The sequence below is a fragment of the Euleptes europaea genome, chromosome 1 (genome assembly GCF_029931775.1).
Source record: "Euleptes europaea isolate rEulEur1 chromosome 1, rEulEur1.hap1, whole genome shotgun sequence".
Classification (NCBI taxonomy): domain Eukaryota; kingdom Metazoa; phylum Chordata; class Lepidosauria; order Squamata; family Sphaerodactylidae; genus Euleptes; species Euleptes europaea.
This window is the reverse complement of record NC_079312.1, coordinates 141,946,301-141,965,723: the sequence shown is the minus strand read 5'-3', so window position 1 is coordinate 141,965,723 and position 19,423 is coordinate 141,946,301. Positions and strand designations below refer to the sequence as shown.

Sequence of the window (19,423 nt, the reverse complement as noted above, 5' to 3'; positions counted from 1 at the left end):
TAGCCTATCTGTCCTAACTAGATAATTACGTAAAGACTTGGTTTTTCTTAGGCCAAATGTTGGTAAAGCTGTACAGCCCGGAACACCGTCCAAGATATGCCAATGACGGCGAACTATTCGTTGTATCTTATGCGTAAGATGATTAAACTGTAAGGACGCAAAAATGCCAGTAACCTGGAGGTTGGCAACCCTAGGAAGGTCTAAGAGGCCAAAATGCATATGGTCTGTTGGTAATTTATATATGTACATAATCAACACTGTTGATTATTTTTATAACAGTTCAAACTGGTGGTTTTATATGTAGCCTGTATTCCAGGCCCAGTGTTTTTATCTATTTTATTGCGTATACCAAATAAATATATTACTTTATAAGAATTTTTAGTTTCCAGCTCAACCCTTAGGTTCCCTGGATTTAGGGAGATGGCCATGGCTCAGTGGTAGTGTATCTGATTTGCACAGAAGGTCCCAGGTTCAAGCCCCAGCATCTCCAGTTTAAAAGGACCAGGCAGTAGGTGATGTGAAAGACCTCTGCCTGAGACTCTGCCGAGTCACTGCCAGTCTTAGTACACAATACTGACCTTGATGGACCAATGGATGGATTCATTATAAGGCAGATTCATGTGTGTAATAATTTTGTAAGGTCAAAGATTATAGCTTGGCATAGCTGTATTTTCTAATACCAGATGGCTGAAACCATGTTAATGAAAACTTTATGCTTCAAACATTTCCCCTTACTTACCAAAACCTAATTTGTAAGGAGGCTATGGTTGCTATATAAGGGCTGCCTCTGCCTGAAGGACCACCTTTCTCTATAACAGTGTCGTCACTTTTGCTCTCTGACCTTTCTGTTAGGTTAGGTCATTTGCAGCCTATCATAGGGTTTTCTTGGTGGTGCCTCCACTTTTGGAGGACGGACTGCCATGTTAGTATCCCTTTAAGTGAGCTTTCATGGCAGTGCTGTTTTGGAGGGCTTTCTGCTGATTCTTGGATCTTTTATTGTAGGCTACACTATTTTGTGCCCTGACCTGGATGGCCCAGGCTAGCCTGATCTCGTCAGATCTCAGAAGCTAAGCAGGGTCAGCCCTGGTTAGTATTTGGATGGGAGACCACCAAGGAAGTCCAGGGTTGCTGTGCAGAGGAAGGCACTGGCAAACCACCTCTGTTAGTCTCTTGCCATGAAAACCCCAAAAAGGGGTCGCCATAAGTCAGCTGCGGCTTGACGGCACTTTACACACACATACACACACTATTTTGTATGAGTACATATGGCATGGCTTCACAGTGGTCTTAATGGATTTTACTGCAGTATGTTTGCATAGTATGGGAACCCACCTTAAGGGAAAGGCAGGTTCCAAGTAAATAAATAAATAAATAGGGGTTTTCTCTAAAGTCAAATCTATGTCAAGAAAATGCAAGTGGACAAAGCATACATTACCTTTATGATAATTGTGCTTAACAGAACTTGGGGAGCTTAAGAAATTGGGTTATTGCCAGTGTGGTGTGGTGGTTGGAGTGTTGGACTAGGATCTGGTTCAAATTCCCGTTGTGCCATGGAAGGTTGCTGGGTGACCTTGGGCCACTCACACCCTCTCAGCCTAATCTACCTCACAGGGTTGCTCTGAGGATAAAACGGAGGAGAGGAGAATTATATCAGCCACTTTGGGACCCCACAGGGGAGAAAGGCAGGGTATAAATGAAGCAAATAAATTATTGGTTTGTGCTAACATAGTTCAGCTTTAACATTCTACAGTTGCTGGTCAGGGCCAAATTACTACAGTCTCTTCCCTTTGCAGTTCAAAGGTCTGTAGTGGAATTCCAGGTCCAGTTCCAGTGCAAAATGAGTGCCTGTATGCAAATGAGCATTTAGTTGTAACTTGCATTTAGTTGTAACTTGATTATAACTTTGAGTATCTTCAAAGCGGCCATTAAATAATAAACTACAGATAGAGTAACAGCCTTACCTTTCCCAGTCATGAGAACATACAGGAAAGTGGGGAGGGTGGGATATAAGATTGAAAAATAAATAAATAAAAGAAGATCTTATCGAAGACTATACCACCCTGAAGCAGAGTTACACCCTTCTTACCCCACTGGCTTCAATGGACATGGATGGGTGTATGACGCACCCCCCTTTCAACCACTTCAATATCCCACTCTCTCAGCCCGACAGTATACGCTGAGTGAAAAGCGTTGGCCTGAGTATATTTGTGAGATTATTTTCCTTCTCCTCCTGTCCAACACCAGTATTTACCTCAGTGAGAAATAGGAGACGAGGCTTTTTAACTCAAACAGACAAAACAGGGAAGTTTATTGAACAGAACAGAGATTGGTTTTCAAGAAAAAGGCAGAATTTGGAGGGAAAACTCAAGAGTCAGATTTATATACGCGAGATTACTTCAGAGAAATAGCTTAGATGTTTTCTTCACTCAAGTTCCTTTCGTTCTTAGTTTCAAGCTTACTCAGATTCAGCTTCAAGCTTAGTTCTTTCCCCCAGAACTGTTATTCAGATTCAGACTCTCAGTCTCTGTCCCCAGCCTAGCTCTCCCTGATTACCCCACCTCAGTGGCTGTAATCCTCCACACCTCCCTGCTACCAGAATAGCTCTACCTCAGAGACTTTTCCCCTTGTGACCTGAGAATGGGCCCTCTCTAACCCAGTTCTCACTCTTGTCACTCCCACAGGTTGTGTGTGTCAATAGCTTTGGCTTTCACAGAACCCCTCAGGTTCACAGAGTACAGTCTGGCTGCCGCTCAGTCTCGCTACCAAGCTTCCAATTTATCACAGCCTCCTCTCAGGCTGGGTCCCAAGCTTCAACTACTTTCACAGTCTTCTATCCAGGCTGGGTCCCAAGCTTCGAATGCTTTCTGTCTCTCAGAGCTCAGAGTGTCAGCTCTCTGGCTCCACCCACTCTTGGTCAATCAGCTCTTGCTGCAGATTAAACCCCTTATCCGTCACACGGTGTAACTTTATTTAGGGTTGACACGGTGTGAATGTAACAGATTGTGGCAGAAGCTGTCATGGGCTGGGGCCTGCTTTGTCAGATGTTAGTCTCCAAGGGCTTCTGTCCCAATAAATCTAAGTATTTAAGGTACCATCAGACTTTCCTGTAATGGACTGGTATGACTATTCCTCTCGAATTTGCAAGAGCAGGGTAAAGCCAGTACACCATGATGTACAAAATGATGCATCATTTTGTACTTTTGCCCCCCTTAAAAATGTATAATATTATATGGGGGCATCATTTTGAACTTTTGCCCCCCTTAAAAAATGTAGATCCGGCCCTGGCCATTTCCTCCCCCTGCCACTTTTCTTTAAAGCTACAAAATGTGTAAAGGGTTAAATTCAGTTTGAACCCCAAGAGTTTCTTACTTGATATAATGCCACTGGAACTGTCCTTGCAACTAAAAGACTTATTCAGATATGCCACAAGGGCGGCGAGAGTTGTTCTCGCAAGAAGGTGGAAACAACCAACTTTGCCAGATGAAGACGATTGGAAAGACAAAATAATGGAATACGCTACAATGGCTAAAATGACCCACATGATTAATACAACCGATGAGGAGACCCTCGACCAGTTTAATGAAAAATGGAAATTGTTTTATAGATATATAGAAACTGACGGTTGAAACTCTATAATGATAGTAGCAGATTAAATGTTATAAACATAGGTCAATTTATAGTGAAGTTAACTCCTAGTAGAAAAGTCAAAAAGAAAATGTTAAGAGTCTGCTTGATTAATTGGAAAATCAGATGCTGTAACTATGTTGTAATTTAGGGCATTAATGCTTGGGCAGAATGTTCCTGGTTCACTCCTCTGTTATCTCACAATAATCCCACAATATTTAATCCCACAATATTTAAGTCTGGATAATCAAACGCATGACGCCAGCCTATCCCACATTAAGTCTGAAACAAGTAGCTGCTGGAGGCTCCCCGTGCGTTTGAACCAACCATATAATGTGGGATAGTTCACAATGCGGGATAGCAGGGGAGTGACATCGCCCAAGGATTGGCTGAGGAGTTATCCAATCAAAGGGCGATTCTCCCCCTTTTTTTTTCTTGGAACACCAGCGTTCCGGTATACCATCGTCTCAACCTGTCAATTAAAAAAAGGCGGGACGGGAGACCGGAAGCAGCAATTGCTCGCACAGGAAAGGGGGCGGGACGGGGGACGGGAAGCGGCACTTGCTCGCGCAGGGAAGGGGGCGGGACGGAGGAGACCGGTAAGGGGCATTAGTAGCGAGCTAGCCGAGTAATTACACGCACGTCGGCGTTCCGGTAATGTAGCGGAATAAAAAAAAAGTAGCGGTTTAGCACTGAAAAGATCGCTAGAAAACAGGGATTGATTAACCCGGGTTTTTTTGCCTTAATTCGCGACTAAGGTGGGTCCGATGCGCAGCCCTTGGACCAGGGGTCCTCAAACTAAGGCCCGAGGGCCGGATCCGGCCCCCGGAGGGCTTTTGTCCGGCCCGGGGACCAAGGAAGCCAGTCCCCCCTTGCCCCCCTCCCCAGAGCTTTTCTGGGCTTCCTGACTGTGTATGCACAACTGGAAGCCTCCCTCCCGCCCCAGTCGCCCCCTTCCCTGCTCCCTCTCCAGCCCCAAACCCCTTTCCTGGGCACACAAGGCATCTTGCTGCTTCGCGTGCCGCCGGTCGCCCCCTTCCCCCTCTCCCTCCCAGGCCCAAAACCTCCTTTCCTGGGTGCGCGAGTCGCCCCCTTCCTGTCCTGGCGTTCCTGTTTTGGCAACAGTTGGCAGCGTTCTCACGGGTCGGGCCTCTCTCTCCTCCTGGGGGTATCCTTGTGGCCTGGAGGTAATTATAGGGGCCTCTTGGGGGGGAGGGCTGGGCATATCTCCAGGGAGAAGAAAAAGACTTGTGGCCATTTATGCACAGGAGGTTTTGCCTTGGATTTGCCGCTCTCCAGATGCACATTTTCCCCGTCCGAACTCTCAGAACTCAAAAGTAAATTCCCCACCCCCACCCCAGGGGAGAGTTTGGAGAATTTGGATGGGGAAAATGTGCATCTGGAGAGCGGCAAATCCAAGGCAAACCCTTCCATGAATAAATGGCCTTGGTTTTTACATGCCAACTTTCTCTACCACTAAAGAGAGACTCAAATTGCCTTACAATCCCCTTCCCATAGCCTCCCACAACAGACTCCCTGTGAGGCAGGTGGGGCTGAGAGAGCGCTAACAGAGCTGTAACTTGCCCAAGGTCAGCCAGCTGGCTTCGTGAGTAGGGGTGGGGAAACCAACCAGGTTCACCAGATTAGCCTCCGCTTCTCACGTGGAGGAGTGGGGAATCAAACCCAGTTCTCTAGAGTCCCCGCTCCAAACCGCCACTCTTAACCACTACAGGGGGAAGGACCGGGCTTGTAAGGAGGATGCTTTTCCGGAGAGCCCCCTCGTGCCGCCGCCTCCTCCCCCGAAACAGTCCGGCCCCCAACAGTGTTTGAGGGACAGTGAACTGGCCCCGTTTAAAAAGTTTGAGGACCCCTGCCTTGGACGGTCGTGCGTGTGGACCACGGAGATTCGCTACTATTAAGGCACAAAAGCGAGACAAATTGGCCGTGCGTTAAGCCCCTCAGAGAGAGAGAGAGAGAGAGAGAGAGAGTATATATTTCCTTCTGTATCCTCTATTTGAAATAAATAAATAATACATTAAAAATGTGTAATGGGTTCTCTAAGTCCTCTACTTCTGTTTTCTTAAAAAAGTAAGCCAATAGCCCAGGTGTCCCCAACCTTTTTGAGCCTGTGGACAAATTTGGAATTCTGACATGGCACGGTGAGCGCAGCAACGAAGTGGCTACCACAGGAGCCAGAACCAGCCACAAAATGATTGCCACAGCTTAACATCAGTAACACAGAGCTGATCCTTGTGCTATGTTGGCAGCTGCTGCCAAAGCAACATTAAAAAAAAAAATCTGCACAGCCAATCAAATCTCCAATAGTCAACCAGAAGTCTTGCTGGGCAAAAGCCTGACCAGGCCTCACCCACTTCCTAAAAAAAACTTGGAGGGCACCAGAAAAGATGTCAGCAGGCACCATGGCGCCCACAAGCAACACTTTGGGGACCCCTGCTCTAGCCCTTTTTGTTATTGAGATATAATGGGGAAGGCATATCTCTGCAACTAAAAGGGCTAGATACTTACTTTTTAAAAATGAAAGCTGAAAGTTCAGGGAACCTGTTTCATATATTAATACAACATTATACCAATATTCAATTTTTCATTTAAAAAAACCACTGAAAAGTCCTGGTTGTCTAGGGGGTGGGTTAGGGCCACTGTGGGTGAATGGGTCAGAGAAACTATGGAGACTGCCATGTGGAACTCCCATTGCTGCAGCAGCAATGAGAAAACTACACATCACTGTCCCCATTTGGAAAACATCCTGGATATCATTCTCATTTGGCACCTTGTCCTCAACTTTTATCAATACCCAGAGACGTAGTATTCTGGAGATCCACCTGCATGTTTTCTGTAATACACTGATAAGGCCTAGCCTCAACCTGTTTTGAAATCATTCCAGCAGACACAAAATTGGACCTGGACTAGGGTTGCTAGGTCCCCGCTGGCCACCGGCGGGGGATGGGGTGGGTGGGTTGCTAGATCCAGGTTGAGAAACTCCTGGAGATTTGGGGATGGAGCCTGGGGAGGACGGGGACTTCAGTGGAGTACAATGGCATAGAATCCACCCTCCAAAGCATCCATTTTCTCCAGGGGAACTGATCTCTGTAGTCTGGAGATGAGCTGTAATTCCCACCTGGAGGCTGGCATCTGTAACTTGGGCCCATTAAAATTACTAAGCAACACATCCTTCCATCCTTGTCTTTTTACCCAGTATGTGAAGGGGAAAAAGGGAACCAAATGTCACCTTGTTCATTAAGTCAACTAGATTTATTTAAGAAAGAAAACGTCCTTGCTTTCCTATGTTCTATTTGCATTTTGGCACTCAGGAAGGGAGACAAGTTTAGTGTTAGTGCAGCCTGTCAGAGTTTTCTGAACAGCTCCTGGGTTTATGAGTGCCATATATTGCATTTCAAAGTGGCTGGAGAATAATTGAGATTTTCCCCAAAAGAACAAGATGCCACACAAAGTCATACAAGGGCAAATGGCTTTGCCTGGGTAAAAGAGAAATGGTAAATAAAATAGTAACCAAAAATAAAAAGGTAGACTCACAGATGGGGACATGCATTTCTGCGCCCCCGGCATGGATGGAGTTATATAAAGTAAGCACCAATTGTTTCTGTAACATGATCAGCATTTAACATTGCAATGAGCTCTTGCTGGTAATGGACAATGCCATTGTGCCAGTCCCCCTTAAGGAACCTTCTCTGAACTTGGTCTAGAAATGTCTGTTTCTGTTTTGGAAACCCCAGTGTGTTCCACAGATGCAGCCCACCCTCTAAAAGCATAACTTCCAACTGCCAAGTTTTTTGTTTTACAGAACTGGAAGAGAAAAACATCTCCAGGAATGGAATCTTGCCTTTCTGCTATGGAATGTCTGGGATTTGGACACCTACAAGACCACCTGACTCATGAATTCCTCTACTATTTATCTCAGTTGCCTCCCCTAATACAACATAGGGCCAATTCTCACAGTGGCGCAGCATGTAAGTTTTAAACGCCATGGGGTAAAGGAGCAAGTATTAGGTTCCCATGTGCCTCTTTGCCACTGCACATAGAACACAATGTATGCTCTGATGCCTACATGTCTATAGCTGGCAAGTGGCTCCTTCCTGCCCACGTGCTCTATCTGCTACAGAAAGAGTTGCGGACAGATCTTGTGAGGACTGTATAGGTACATGGGAGGAAGGACTACATAAGGTTTCTCTGAAGACTCATTCCTGCCCCTCCATATGTGTCGACTCTACAAATATTATACCTTAGAAACAGCTACATATGTTTTCCTGCTTGTTCACCTTTCAGTCAATGTCATTTCTGCTTTACTGCAAAATTAAAAATACAGTGGTGGTGGAAAGTGCCATCAAGCCACAGCCAACGTATGGCGACCCATTGGGGTTTTCAAGGCAACAGCCATTCAGAGGTGGCTTGCCCTGGACTTCCTTGGTAGTCTCCCATCCAAATACTAACCTGGGCTGACCCTGCTGAACTTCTGAGATCTGACAAGACTGGGCTAGCCTGGGCCATCCAGATCAGGGTATTAAAAAAATACACATTTTTAAAAGTGTACATTTGCAACCAAACACAACCAGCATTCATGCATAGTTCAAGAAAGATGCAGTTTGCAAAGAGATAGCCATTGATTCTGACTCATGGATGCTCAAGAGATATGTCATAATAGCTTATTTCTTGTTCCTTGCTCCATTAGCCCAGATAATAGCATAACATCCTAGCCTATATTAGTCCTTCTGCAAATTCTAAATCAATATCCATTTGCAGGAACACTGGCATAACCACATGCTGCTTAAACACTTGCTACTTAGCTGGCCTTGAATATTTCCCTAGCTCTTATTGTGATTAAGTATAGCATTGTCTGTCCTTTGAGCACCTTGCCTGATGAACCATGTACAGACTCTACAAGGCTATGGAAATGAAAACACTTCCCTGGACAAAGGCAATTGGTTTAATTTACTTCAGGGCAATCTGAAACATTGCAGATGGGTTTCGCTTCACCAGAAAATTCCTCTGCATTTCACTGCTAAAAGTGGAATGTAGATTCTTCAGTATTTCTAAAGAGAATAGCCTGATGCCAAGGAAGATGGAGCTCCTGTATCATCCTTAACTGTGCAGAGGAGAATTTCAGCAACTACAGCTACTTTGACCTCTTCGTGTCAACTGAACGTGCCAAAATTCCCAATTGTTAACGGTACAGAAGCCCCATCCTCTGCATCACAACATCCTAGTTCTAAGGCTGCCTTTCACCACTCCTGTGGGAGCTGAAAAGGCCAAAAATGTCACAAATCAAATTATATGGCTAGGAGTTGTGATACAGGGTGTAAACTAGCACTTTCATTTTTCATATCTGAAGGAGATTCATTTTCCATATTCTTAAAGGTAGACCCAAAGTACCACAAGCTGGATGCTGCTCACAGGATAAAACTTGCCTCCCTCCCCTTCCCACTGCATTCCCCCCAAATTCTGTTCCTCGTGACCAGTGGACCCTCATAAACAACAGTGGGGTGAAGTGGGGTTCTACAATAGGAGGGGGATCAGCAAAGATTACCCTCCCTCCACTAACAGAAGGGCCATTCCACTACTAGAAGTACCATGATGCCAGAAGACGTACACTTTTGGAGCCAACGTGAAGTTAATTGCTGTTTTGTCATGACTTGTTCCCTTAGCTTCACTTAATTATTTGTACAATTTGATTTGTGGACAGTCTGATATTAATTTGTTGGGGAATCTATACAAGATTGCCAGCTTTCGTTCCTGGCAGGGCTTCCAAACCCATGTGGCTTGCATGATCCAAAGATAGTCCACAAGCAAAGTCTTCCCTGCCACCACCTCTTCTGTGTTGGGAAAAATTTACCTAATCACAAGATCCAGCTAGGGCTGCCAACTTTTAAATTGGTCCCTTGAGCTATCGCTTTAATATCAATTGAACTGCAGCAAACACCAGGTTACGTTATTTACCACCACACCATGAAAAGATTAAAGGGACAGGACACTTTAGATCTAGCATGTCTCTAATCTCTGGTTGGTCATGAATGGTGGCTAGCTTGGCCAGGCTAGGGCAGCAACCTTCTTCATGACCAAAGCTTCCAACCTAACTGTTACATACCAGAGAGAAATTAAGTATGTGCACCTGCCCCCTCATTGTATCCTCTGCTACGGAAAACTGCACTCATTGTATTTCTGCCTGTCATGAAGCTGTTCAGGGCACTGAGCTTCTGTTAGGGAAAAAGATGGCAATCCTGAACCAGGTAGTATTTAATTAGGAAAAATGTATCTGAAATAAGTCCAACAGCTGCCCAAGGAGAACAGCTGACCGTCAGTTGCATGGGAGCTAAGTGTAAAACAGATTCCCTAGCAATATATAAATGGCTGGTGAAGAAATCAGCATTCTGGAGATAGTCTCAACGCAAATCCAGTCCCGCATCAAGCGGTCAGGAGCAAGCCATGAGGATGGTATGCGGTAGTGTGATTGAGCTGCCTCCAGGTGCTGTTGTGCTATTCTGTCCAAGGCCAGTCAGTGCCCTGTGTTTAGTCTTCATAGATTCCCATACTGTGGGAAATGCCAAGTACTCCTTCCTGCCTCTGGGAGGGGGGTTGCCTGGGTTACCAGTTATCTCCTTTTGCTCTTCCATATATGCCTGTGCCTTACCTTTGCCCCTTACTAGTGTCCTTCTGAATATGGCTTCTGAAACCTGTCGATTATAACCAATAAAACTGCTTTCGTGGACTTGCCGTCTGCTGGAATCTGTTTATGGGTTTGCCTCAGGGCTAGAGCTTACATTAGGACACTAGTCCTGTCCTTACTTGCTGACCTTGGCTAGAGCCCTGGAGGGTTCGCCTAGGCACTCGTCTCCTCGGATTGGGGCGCAGGACGAGCTCCCCGAGGACCCCGACTTGCTGCATGCCGTCTTGGAGGAGGCACTGCGAAAGGACGCAGAGGCCACCCGGCTGGTTGGGCGGGTGACTGATCAGTGGCGTCACCTGGCAGCGTCGACCCCTTGGAGGTCCCAGGATGCTGATCTACATGCCCGCGCCTTTTGGGGCTGGATACTTTGCTGGAGGAGACCTGGTTGGCGCAAGAGGACCTTGCTCTGCTAACTCGGTTGTTGTCTGAACTTAAGCTCAGCGAGGCATGACGGGAGTCGGCGGCCCCAATCCGGGAGCACGAGACCTGTTTCCCAATGGCGGGGGCTCGGGAGGGAAACGTTCCGCAAACTGTTCCGGATCCCACCTTATGCCACTGGGAGGCACAGAGCGTTGCCGCCCGGACAGTGCTGGCCCTCATGGACTTACCGCCAACCACGGCCACGGCAGCTGACGTCGAGAAGGTACTAAACCCTGAGTTTGGTCTTTCCTCCGCGGACCTTGCTCAACAGGTCCAACCGCTGTTGGGCCAACAAAAGGAGATAACTGGTAACCCAGGCAACCCCCCTCCCAGAGGCAGGAAGGAGTACTTGGCATTTCCCACAGTATGGGAATCTATGAAGACTAAACACGGGGCACAGACTGGCCTTGGACAGAATAGCACAACAGCACCTGGAGGCAGCTCAATCACACTACCGATACCATCCTCATGGCTTGCTCCTGACACAAGCAGCCGAAAGACTTCCGTTGGTCTAAAAATACACCCCTGTTTTCTATGTGCTGCCTCTGACATGGAACCCTCTTCTAGGCATGCTGTTGTTACTTTTCATATTGGAGATGCTTGTTCATCAGTCTCTCGTTGAAGACCACTGATTTCCTTTCCTTGCACAGTTTAAAAAAATGTTTATTTATTGGACTCAATAGTGCTCATTCCTACAAGCTTCAGTTAACCCAGTTAACTTGGGGGGAAGAAAACAAGCTTTCTGACACATGGAGTGTAATCCATCACTGGCAAACAATCTCCACGCACTGGCTAGGTGGTCCTTGCTACCCCTAGCCTAACTGGTTAATTAGAGTGCTACAGGACATTTGCTCTCCTAAATTCATTCAATTCAGAGATGCTCTCCTTTCACTCTTGGCCTTGCCTCTTCCTGCTTACATTTTCTTTTCTCAAAATTTTTTCCATAGTTGCTCCTGGTATTAAATAGCTGAAGTCCTTGCCAGTATGCTTTCTCTTTTCTCTGTATGTACCTACTGTTTTTGAAAGCCTACTAAGGGGCATTTTGAGTCCTGAGGGTTTAGTTTAGGATTTCTTAGAAGTGACTGAATGAAGTCAGAATATGCCTACATACTTTCTGAAGGCTCCACACCACAAGTAACACCACTGTCAACCAGGACTTACTTAACTTGTGTCAGGGCACGAACCTGGCATTTATTCTCAATGTTCAATATGGTAAAAACAAATGAAAAGCACCTTGGTGAATTTCCTTGTGCATTAGAGATTAAGAGAAGGTCTTTCAGATCAGAGGGTGGATTCCGAACAGATTCTGGGGCTCAATATCCTCCCCACTAGAAGTTAACAACAATCATTATCTTTTGGATTACTGCAAGGTATGAGGTGGAAAAGGCTGATGTTTGAACTCTCTGTTGCTTGAGGCCAATCCAGATATTTATTTAATTTAGCTATTGATACCCTGCTTTTTCCCCTAATGGGGGAGCAGCTTACAACATTGTTCTCTCCTCCTCTATTTTGTCACAATAACCTTGTGAGGTACATTAGGTGTGGGTGGGGGGGGGGGAGAAGAAGAAAAGTTGGTTTTTAGACCCCAATTTTTTTCTACCTTTAAGGAGTCCCAAACCGGCTTACAAACCTTCCTCTCCCCACAACAGACACTTTGTGAGGTGTGTGGGGCTGAGAGAGTTCTGAGAGAACTGTGACTAGTCCAAGGTTGCTGATTCTGTGACCTTAGGCAGATGATGAGAGGGAGGGCATCTTGGCCATCTTCTGGTCACTAGGGGTGTGGAGGGGGGAGGTAGTTGTGAATTTCCTGCATTGTGCAGGGGGTTGGACTTGATGGCCCTGGTGGTCCCTTCCAACTCTATGATTCTATGATTCGAAGGTCACCAGGCAGGCTTCATGTGCAAGAGTGGGGAAACAAACCGGGTTCACCAGATTAGAGTCTGCCGCTCTTAACCACTACACCACGCTGGAGGGAGAGAATAAGAATTACTGGCTCAATATAACCCAGTGAGCTTCATGGCAGAAAGAGAGCTGACACTTGGTCTAGTCTGACACTCTGACCACTATACCACACTGGCTTGTCAAAATGCTATTTCTTAGGGGCAGACTGCAAGTTATAGACAAATATGTGTAACGAAGCCCTAAACATTGTTGGGTTTTGTGAGTCTACCTGCTGCCACAGGAACCTGCCTGCCAACTTAGATTTTCTGCTGAGGCCCTTCAATATTTGCCCCATCCTGTAGAACTAAGGATACAAGAAACAAGATCTCCTCTCTTGTCTTGCGTCTCATCTTTATGATTTTATTGGTTTTAGGATTTGGGGCTGGGTGTGGATATTGCTGCTGATTTTAATTATTTTATTGTTGGGGTTAATAGCCCACAATTTTATGGTATGTTGATCATTTGGATTTTGTTGTTGTGGATTTTAAAATTGGTTCTGCTTCAATTCTTGTGAACGGGGGCACAGTGAAGGGGCCTCAGCAAAAAATCTTAGTCTGCAGTCAGGTTCCTGCGGCAACAAGTACCGTAGTTCCACAAAGACCCCTCTGGAACTGACATGCCTCCTGAGAGTGCAAGGTGTAAATCTTTTAAAAATGTTCTGCCTGAATCTTCTCCAGACCCTCTAGGTGGAGCCATTGCTCCTGAGCCCCCAACCCTACCCTCTATGCTGGGGTTTCAATCTCAGGAAACCTGATAATCAGGAGGTTACATTGAAGGCACCAGGACTTCTCTAGAGTAAATACTTCAGCAATTTCCGGCACTGGCCCTAACTGTCAGGCTTTTTTATCTCTCTGGCCGCGTCTCAGTGGTGTAAATAGAAATACACTTATCCCATGGAACCAGAGCAAGGTCACAAGCTCTCATTGATCTCTGGACCGGATCTCGCACATGCTCTTGTTTCTACATTTTGTGCATTTGTGAATGACATGCAAGCGGTGCCTATTAGAGGTTGAGGACAAAATAGATCCTGTGGCAGGTTAGTGATAAAGAGTTTTGGCTCTCACGCCATGGCTTTCAGCTTGACTTTTCCTGCAAGATAAAAGTGACCTTGTTAGGTTTCAAGACTGCAGGTAAGTTGCCAAACAAGCTATGTTGTGGCATTTAGAAAGGACACGCTTGCTGAACACTCTCTCCCCAACACAGCTTCCACTTGCCCCTCATTAAATTTCTGTCCGGCGTGCATTTTAAAAGTCTGTGGCTGCAGTTCTTGCAGACTTCCCTGGAACTATGTGCCAGAGCCGTCAGCAAGACTGGCTTCCCAAGTAAAACTGGATGAGACTTCAGTGTAAAAAGTTGTTGGGAGTCATTCTACGTTATCAATTAAATAATCTGTCGATCAAGGAATGCATGACATCTGTAGAAGGACCTCCTGGAAGCAATCTACACAGGAAGTATCAGCTCAGTCCTAAATCAAAATATACAAATGGGTATTTAATAATCCTTGGCATTTGTAGAACTGCTTAGTGCACTTCACCTATATTCTGTCCTAAGGTTAATCGTTCCTCTTTACTGCATTCTGTTTTATAGCTAACCAACTTGCCCAGCCACTTGCAGCGAGGAAGAATCCTTCTCAGGTGACCAGGAAGGAAAGCTTACGAAAGCTGGGTCTTTCTTTTTGGTAGGGCTGCCAACTGGCCTGGAGGGGGAAAAAATGCCCAGTCCTTTTAACAGAGGTGTAATGTGTGGAAATGGAGGGTTGAAGCTTTTATGGCATAGAGGCAAATAACAACACCTGGTAAGTAACATCCTATTAAGCCTCTATTAAAAAGTAGGGCTTTTTTTTTCTCCAGCTTTTTGACAATGCTACTTTTAGGTCACAGATTATTAGTGTAGGCTATGTTCTGGCTGGCAGGCTAATGAACCCCCCCCCCCCCAAAAAAACCCTAATGATATTTGTGGAATTAATTGTAAAGTGATTCACACACACTTTAAACAACGGCACAAGCTGCTGGCTCTGGTCTGGACTTAATTTCATCCTTTAGGTCTGACATTACTCTCTGTGCAGATTACAAATGTGATTTAGGGACATACTTCCCTTTGCCCCTTATGCGTACCTCATCATAGCAGTGACCGTATTCTGTTTCTGTCAAAATCTCTTGCAATAAGTAAGGACGTTGCTGAGACCATTGCATTTGAAAAAAAGGCACTTGCCCTGCATGGGAGGTCAGAATCCATTTTCTAAAAGCTGTTTTCCCTGTTTAGAATTTGGATTAGCACTATAGCTTCCAGTGGTAGGGACCCTGTATCTATCCCTCAACTACTAATGGGGAAATATGAGCCCTTCAGGGTTAGGATTAGGTGGTTTTCAGGGCCAATAGGGAATAGTCTCAGCCTCAAGCTCCGGGGGAGGGACTGAAAACTCCTAGAATATTCCTAAAATATCAAATGATGTCTTACTCTTTTTTTGTGTTTGTGTGTAATTTTTATATTTGTGTTATAGGTAGGGGCCTCAAAAACTAGAAGAGGCCCTCTGGATCTCTGAGAAGGCCTGGTTGTTTCCAAGTAGCTTATTAAATTATTATATGAAAGAAGCATATGGGATTTTCATCCAGCATGCCCAGTTCACATTATGCAGAATTAAGTATGTTTAGAGCAGCGTTCCCTGTTGGGAATGTACAAACTGCCATATATTGTCTGAGCAGACGGGCAGCCCAATCCTGAAGGGGGATTGCCAGCATGGTGTAGTGGTTAAGAGTGGTGGTTTGGAGCGGTGGACTCTGATCTGGAGCACTGGGTTTGATTCCCTGCTCCTCCACATGAGCGGTGGATACTAATCTGGTGGACTGGATTTGTTTCTCCACTCCTACACATGAAGCCAGCTGGATGACCTTGGGCTAGTCACAGTTCTCTCAGCCTAACTTACTTCACAGCACTGCTGTTGTGAAAATAAAATGGAGGATGGCAGAATGATTTGTAAGCTACTTTTCATTCCTTTGGAGAGACTAGCAGGGTATACCTCTACAAAGAAGTCTTTGCACTGAACCCCAACATCATGACAATTTATTTTCCCACCTGTAACTTCCTAGTATGAAGTTAGGTTGCCAAATGACCGGGGGTGGGCAGCATAGGCTGCTCTTGCACTTCTAACAGCAGCCTGATCTGCCAGTGAAGCTCTTTATAACTTGAAAAAATTCAGGGGATTTTCTGCATGTTTTTTCCCCTATTGGTTCTGGCCCTCTACTGCTTCGGTTTATCCCCTGATTTCCGCACACGTTTTTGTGCTGACTCCACAACGGTGAAAATGCACCGGGAGGGCAGATAGGCAGAAGAACAGTGCCCAAACCAACTCCAATGCTTGTGGATCGAGTGGCAAAAAAATCAGGAGTAAGTCAAGCGTGTAGAAAAGGTCCAGTTCCAAGGCTCAGAAAGACCTTGCCTTACACCTTGGAGAGCTGCTGCCAGCCGGAGTGGATAATCCCAGACGACAAGGGCTAAAGAGTTGACTCAATAAGAGGCACTTTCCTATGCTCAAGGTGAGAGGTGACGTGGGGGTCTGCTACTACCTTCGATAGGTTTTCAAGTTCGTGGCCCTCAGATCGCAGTCTGAAGAACCCCAGCTCCTGGGCTGCAGAAAAGGAGACGGTTTAAGTGTGGCCAGAAGTGATTTTAAAAAAAATGGATAAATAATCCAATTGAAAGGGGCTCTCAAGGCAACCGGCCACCAAGGGCGAAAACGCACGGTGCCTTTATCCTCCTTTAATCCCTGTTTCAGCCAGGATCAAACGCCCATTCAGTGAAACGCATGCGTTCGAACCTGGCTGAATCCTGGCTGAAACCGGGATTAAAGGAGGATAAAGCGACCGTGCGTCTTCACCCCACGTTAAAATATTCGGACTTTGTAAAAGTCTCTCCCAGGGCGAAAACGCACGGTCGCTTTATCCTCCTTTAACCCCTGTTTCAGCCAGGATTCAGCCAGGTTCGAACCCATGCGTTCCGCCTAACGTGCGCTCGATCCTGCCTAAAACAGGGATTAAAGGAGGATAAAGCGACCGTGCGTTTTCGCCCTCCATGCATTTGCTCAGAAAACATGGTTTTTCGCTTTTGCACAAACCGGACAAGTTTCTAACCAAAAAAAAATAAAAAACCCTTCCCATTGCCGAATTGCAAGAGCCAAACAGATCCCCCCGCGCGGAGCCTCCCCCCCCCCGCCGCCCCTCCCGCCAGGTCGCACCTGTTCCAGCGGGCCACTTTCCGGCCGTAGTAGCGCAGCGCCTCCTGCCCGCCGAGCAGCTGTTCCCCCGGCCGCTCCGGGGCGCTGTAGAGCGGGTGGGCGAAGAGCCGCCGCAGCTTGGCGCGGCGCTCCGGGCGGCTTCCCTCCGCGCTGCCTGGCGGCGGCCGGGGTCCCGGTGGGGAGGCGGGAGCGTCTCCGGGCGGGCAGGAGCAGCCCCCCGCCCGGCCCGCCTCGCCCCCGGCCAGGCGCCGCCGCACCTGGGGCCAGAGGTGGAAGTGGACGTCGGCGCTGAGCAGCGCCCCGAGCAGCAGCAGCAGGGCGAGCAGCCGGGCGCGCCGCATCCCCGGCATGGCCAGCCCGGCAGGGACCGCCGCCCTGGCGCGGGGCTGCAGGCGGGCAGGGGAGGGGAGGGGAGGGGGCGGCCCCCCGGGGAGGGCGGGGCCAGGCCGAGCACTGCCTGCCTGCCCGGGGAGGGCAGATGGGGAGAGGCGATCTGGCAAAGGCGCAGCCCCTGGCTGCGCCTTTGCCAGATCGCCTCTCCCCATCTGCCCTCCCCGGGCAGGCAGGCAGGCAGGCAGGCAGTGCCGTCTAGGTGGATGGGCACGGGAGGGGGGAGGGAAAGAGGCACCGACCTGACCTCCCCTCCCCTCCCCTCCGCCTCCCCCCGCCCGGGCTTAGTTCCGTGGCGGCAGGTCCAGATCGGGACCTCGCCCGCCGCCGCGAGGGGCTGCCGCTTGCCGGGGCGCCGTTCCGCGTCGGTCTTCGATGCCCCCGGCGGCCTTGGGGCAGAGAGCGGGCAGCCTCCCCAGGCGGCAACTGGCAAAGACTCTCCAACTGGCAAAGACTAGGCAACAGAATACTTATTATATATTTGAGCCAATACTGGGTTGCTTTATAACCCCAGAAACAGCGACCCACTTGCAGATGGTGGAAGGGCTTGCCGCCTTTGGCTCCCCGGGCTGGCCTGATCTCGCCGGAATCGAAGCAGGGTCAGCCCTGGTTAGTATTTGGGTGGGGGGCCACCGAGGAAGTCCAGGGTGGCTGTGCGGAGGAAGGCCCTGGCAGGCCACCTCTGTTCGTCTCTTGCCATGGAAACCCCCAAAAAGGGGTCGCCCTAAATCGGCTGTGACTTGCCAACACTTAATTCACAGTGGGTAGCCGTGATGGTCTGTCTGCAGTAGTAGAAAAGGGCAAGAGTCCAGTCGCACCTTAAAGACTCACAAAAGTATTCTCTGGCAGGGTGTGAGCTTTCGTGAGCCACAGCTCGCTTCTTCAGACAAGAGTCCAGTCGCACCTTAAAGACTAACAAGAATATTTCCTGGTAGGGTATGAGCTTTCGTGAGCCACAGCTCACTTCTTCAGAAGAAGATGCAACTTCTTCAGAAGAAGATGCAACTTCTTCAGAAGAAGTGAGCAGTGGCTCACGAAAGCTCACACCCTGCCAGAAAATATTTTCGTGAGTCTGGAAGGTGCGACTGGACTTTTCCTCTTCTCTATTGACAACACTTAACACACACACAAAGGATCCAGCCAGAAATTATTACTCTGGCTGTCGGACCAACAGACAAGCCTTCTCACAACTGCCCACCCCCCACTCGCATTTGAGAGCCCCCCCCCCCCGGGAGCTCCGGATTTGGTGGTTTTAATTATTTAGAGCATTTTATGCTTACTCTCCAGAAACCTGCCTGAGATAGCTTACCAAAGAAAAGGCAGACAAATAAAACATTAAAAGGTATTAATTAAAACCCAGCATTGAAAACCCAGCCCAGGAATTTTGCAAATTTCACTTTGCTTAAAAAAAAAAAAAAATCAAACAAGTTGCAAGCTGTCATGATGGAACATTTTTTTTTAAATTCGTAATGCATACCTCCCTTAGAAGGTGGATGAACTGAATTCATCCTATGACTTTCAAGCCTCTCCAACTGGCAAAGACTAGGCAACAGAATACTTATTATATATTTGAGCCAATACTGGGTTGCTTTATAACTTCAGAAATGTTCAGAGGGAGCCAACAGAGTGAAATCCTCCCAATCTAAATCACTGGCAGTTTCACCGCTGGATAAAATAGGTTAAGAGGCTGGTTCTGCAGTTAAGGCTTTTTGCTTGTTTGCATTTTACTCTGGTATGCTGCCCTCCTGTGTTCAAATAGGTCATAATAAACAAAAGGACATCTAAAAAACAAGTTTCTTGGGAATGCAAAGTTTGTTCTGGACCCGCAGGTGACTGGCTGCCACAGGACTTGTATGAGTTGTTCAGGCCTGGCTGTTTGTTACTGTTCAGCAATAGCTACTCCATCAAAGCAGTAGTGGTTAGAGTTTCAGACTGGGATCTGGGAGACCCAGGTTCAAATCTCTGCTGTGGCAGCTCATTGGGTAATTTAGGATCACTCACACTTTCTCAGCTTCAACCGTCTCACAGGGGTTGTCGTGAGGATAAACTGGAGGAGAGGAGAATGATGTAAGTTGGTTTGGGTTCCAATGGGGAGAAAGGTGGGGGTCTGAATAAAGTAA

The 19,423-nt window shown here is 47.3% G+C and overlaps 1 protein-coding gene across 1 annotated transcript in view; it reads right to left on the bottom strand.

Moving 5' to 3' along the window:
• Positions 1-17,263, bottom strand: part of FAM20A (FAM20A golgi associated secretory pathway pseudokinase) — a 63,039-nt gene extending 45,776 nt beyond the window's left edge. Inside the window, exon 1 of the mRNA XM_056862159.1 lies at positions 16,914-17,263. Coding sequence (XP_056718137.1) covers positions 16,914-17,263 — 350 coding nt within the window. The remainder of the gene's footprint in view (positions 1-16,913) is intronic.
• Between the last annotated feature and the right edge of the window lie 2,160 nt (positions 17,264-19,423).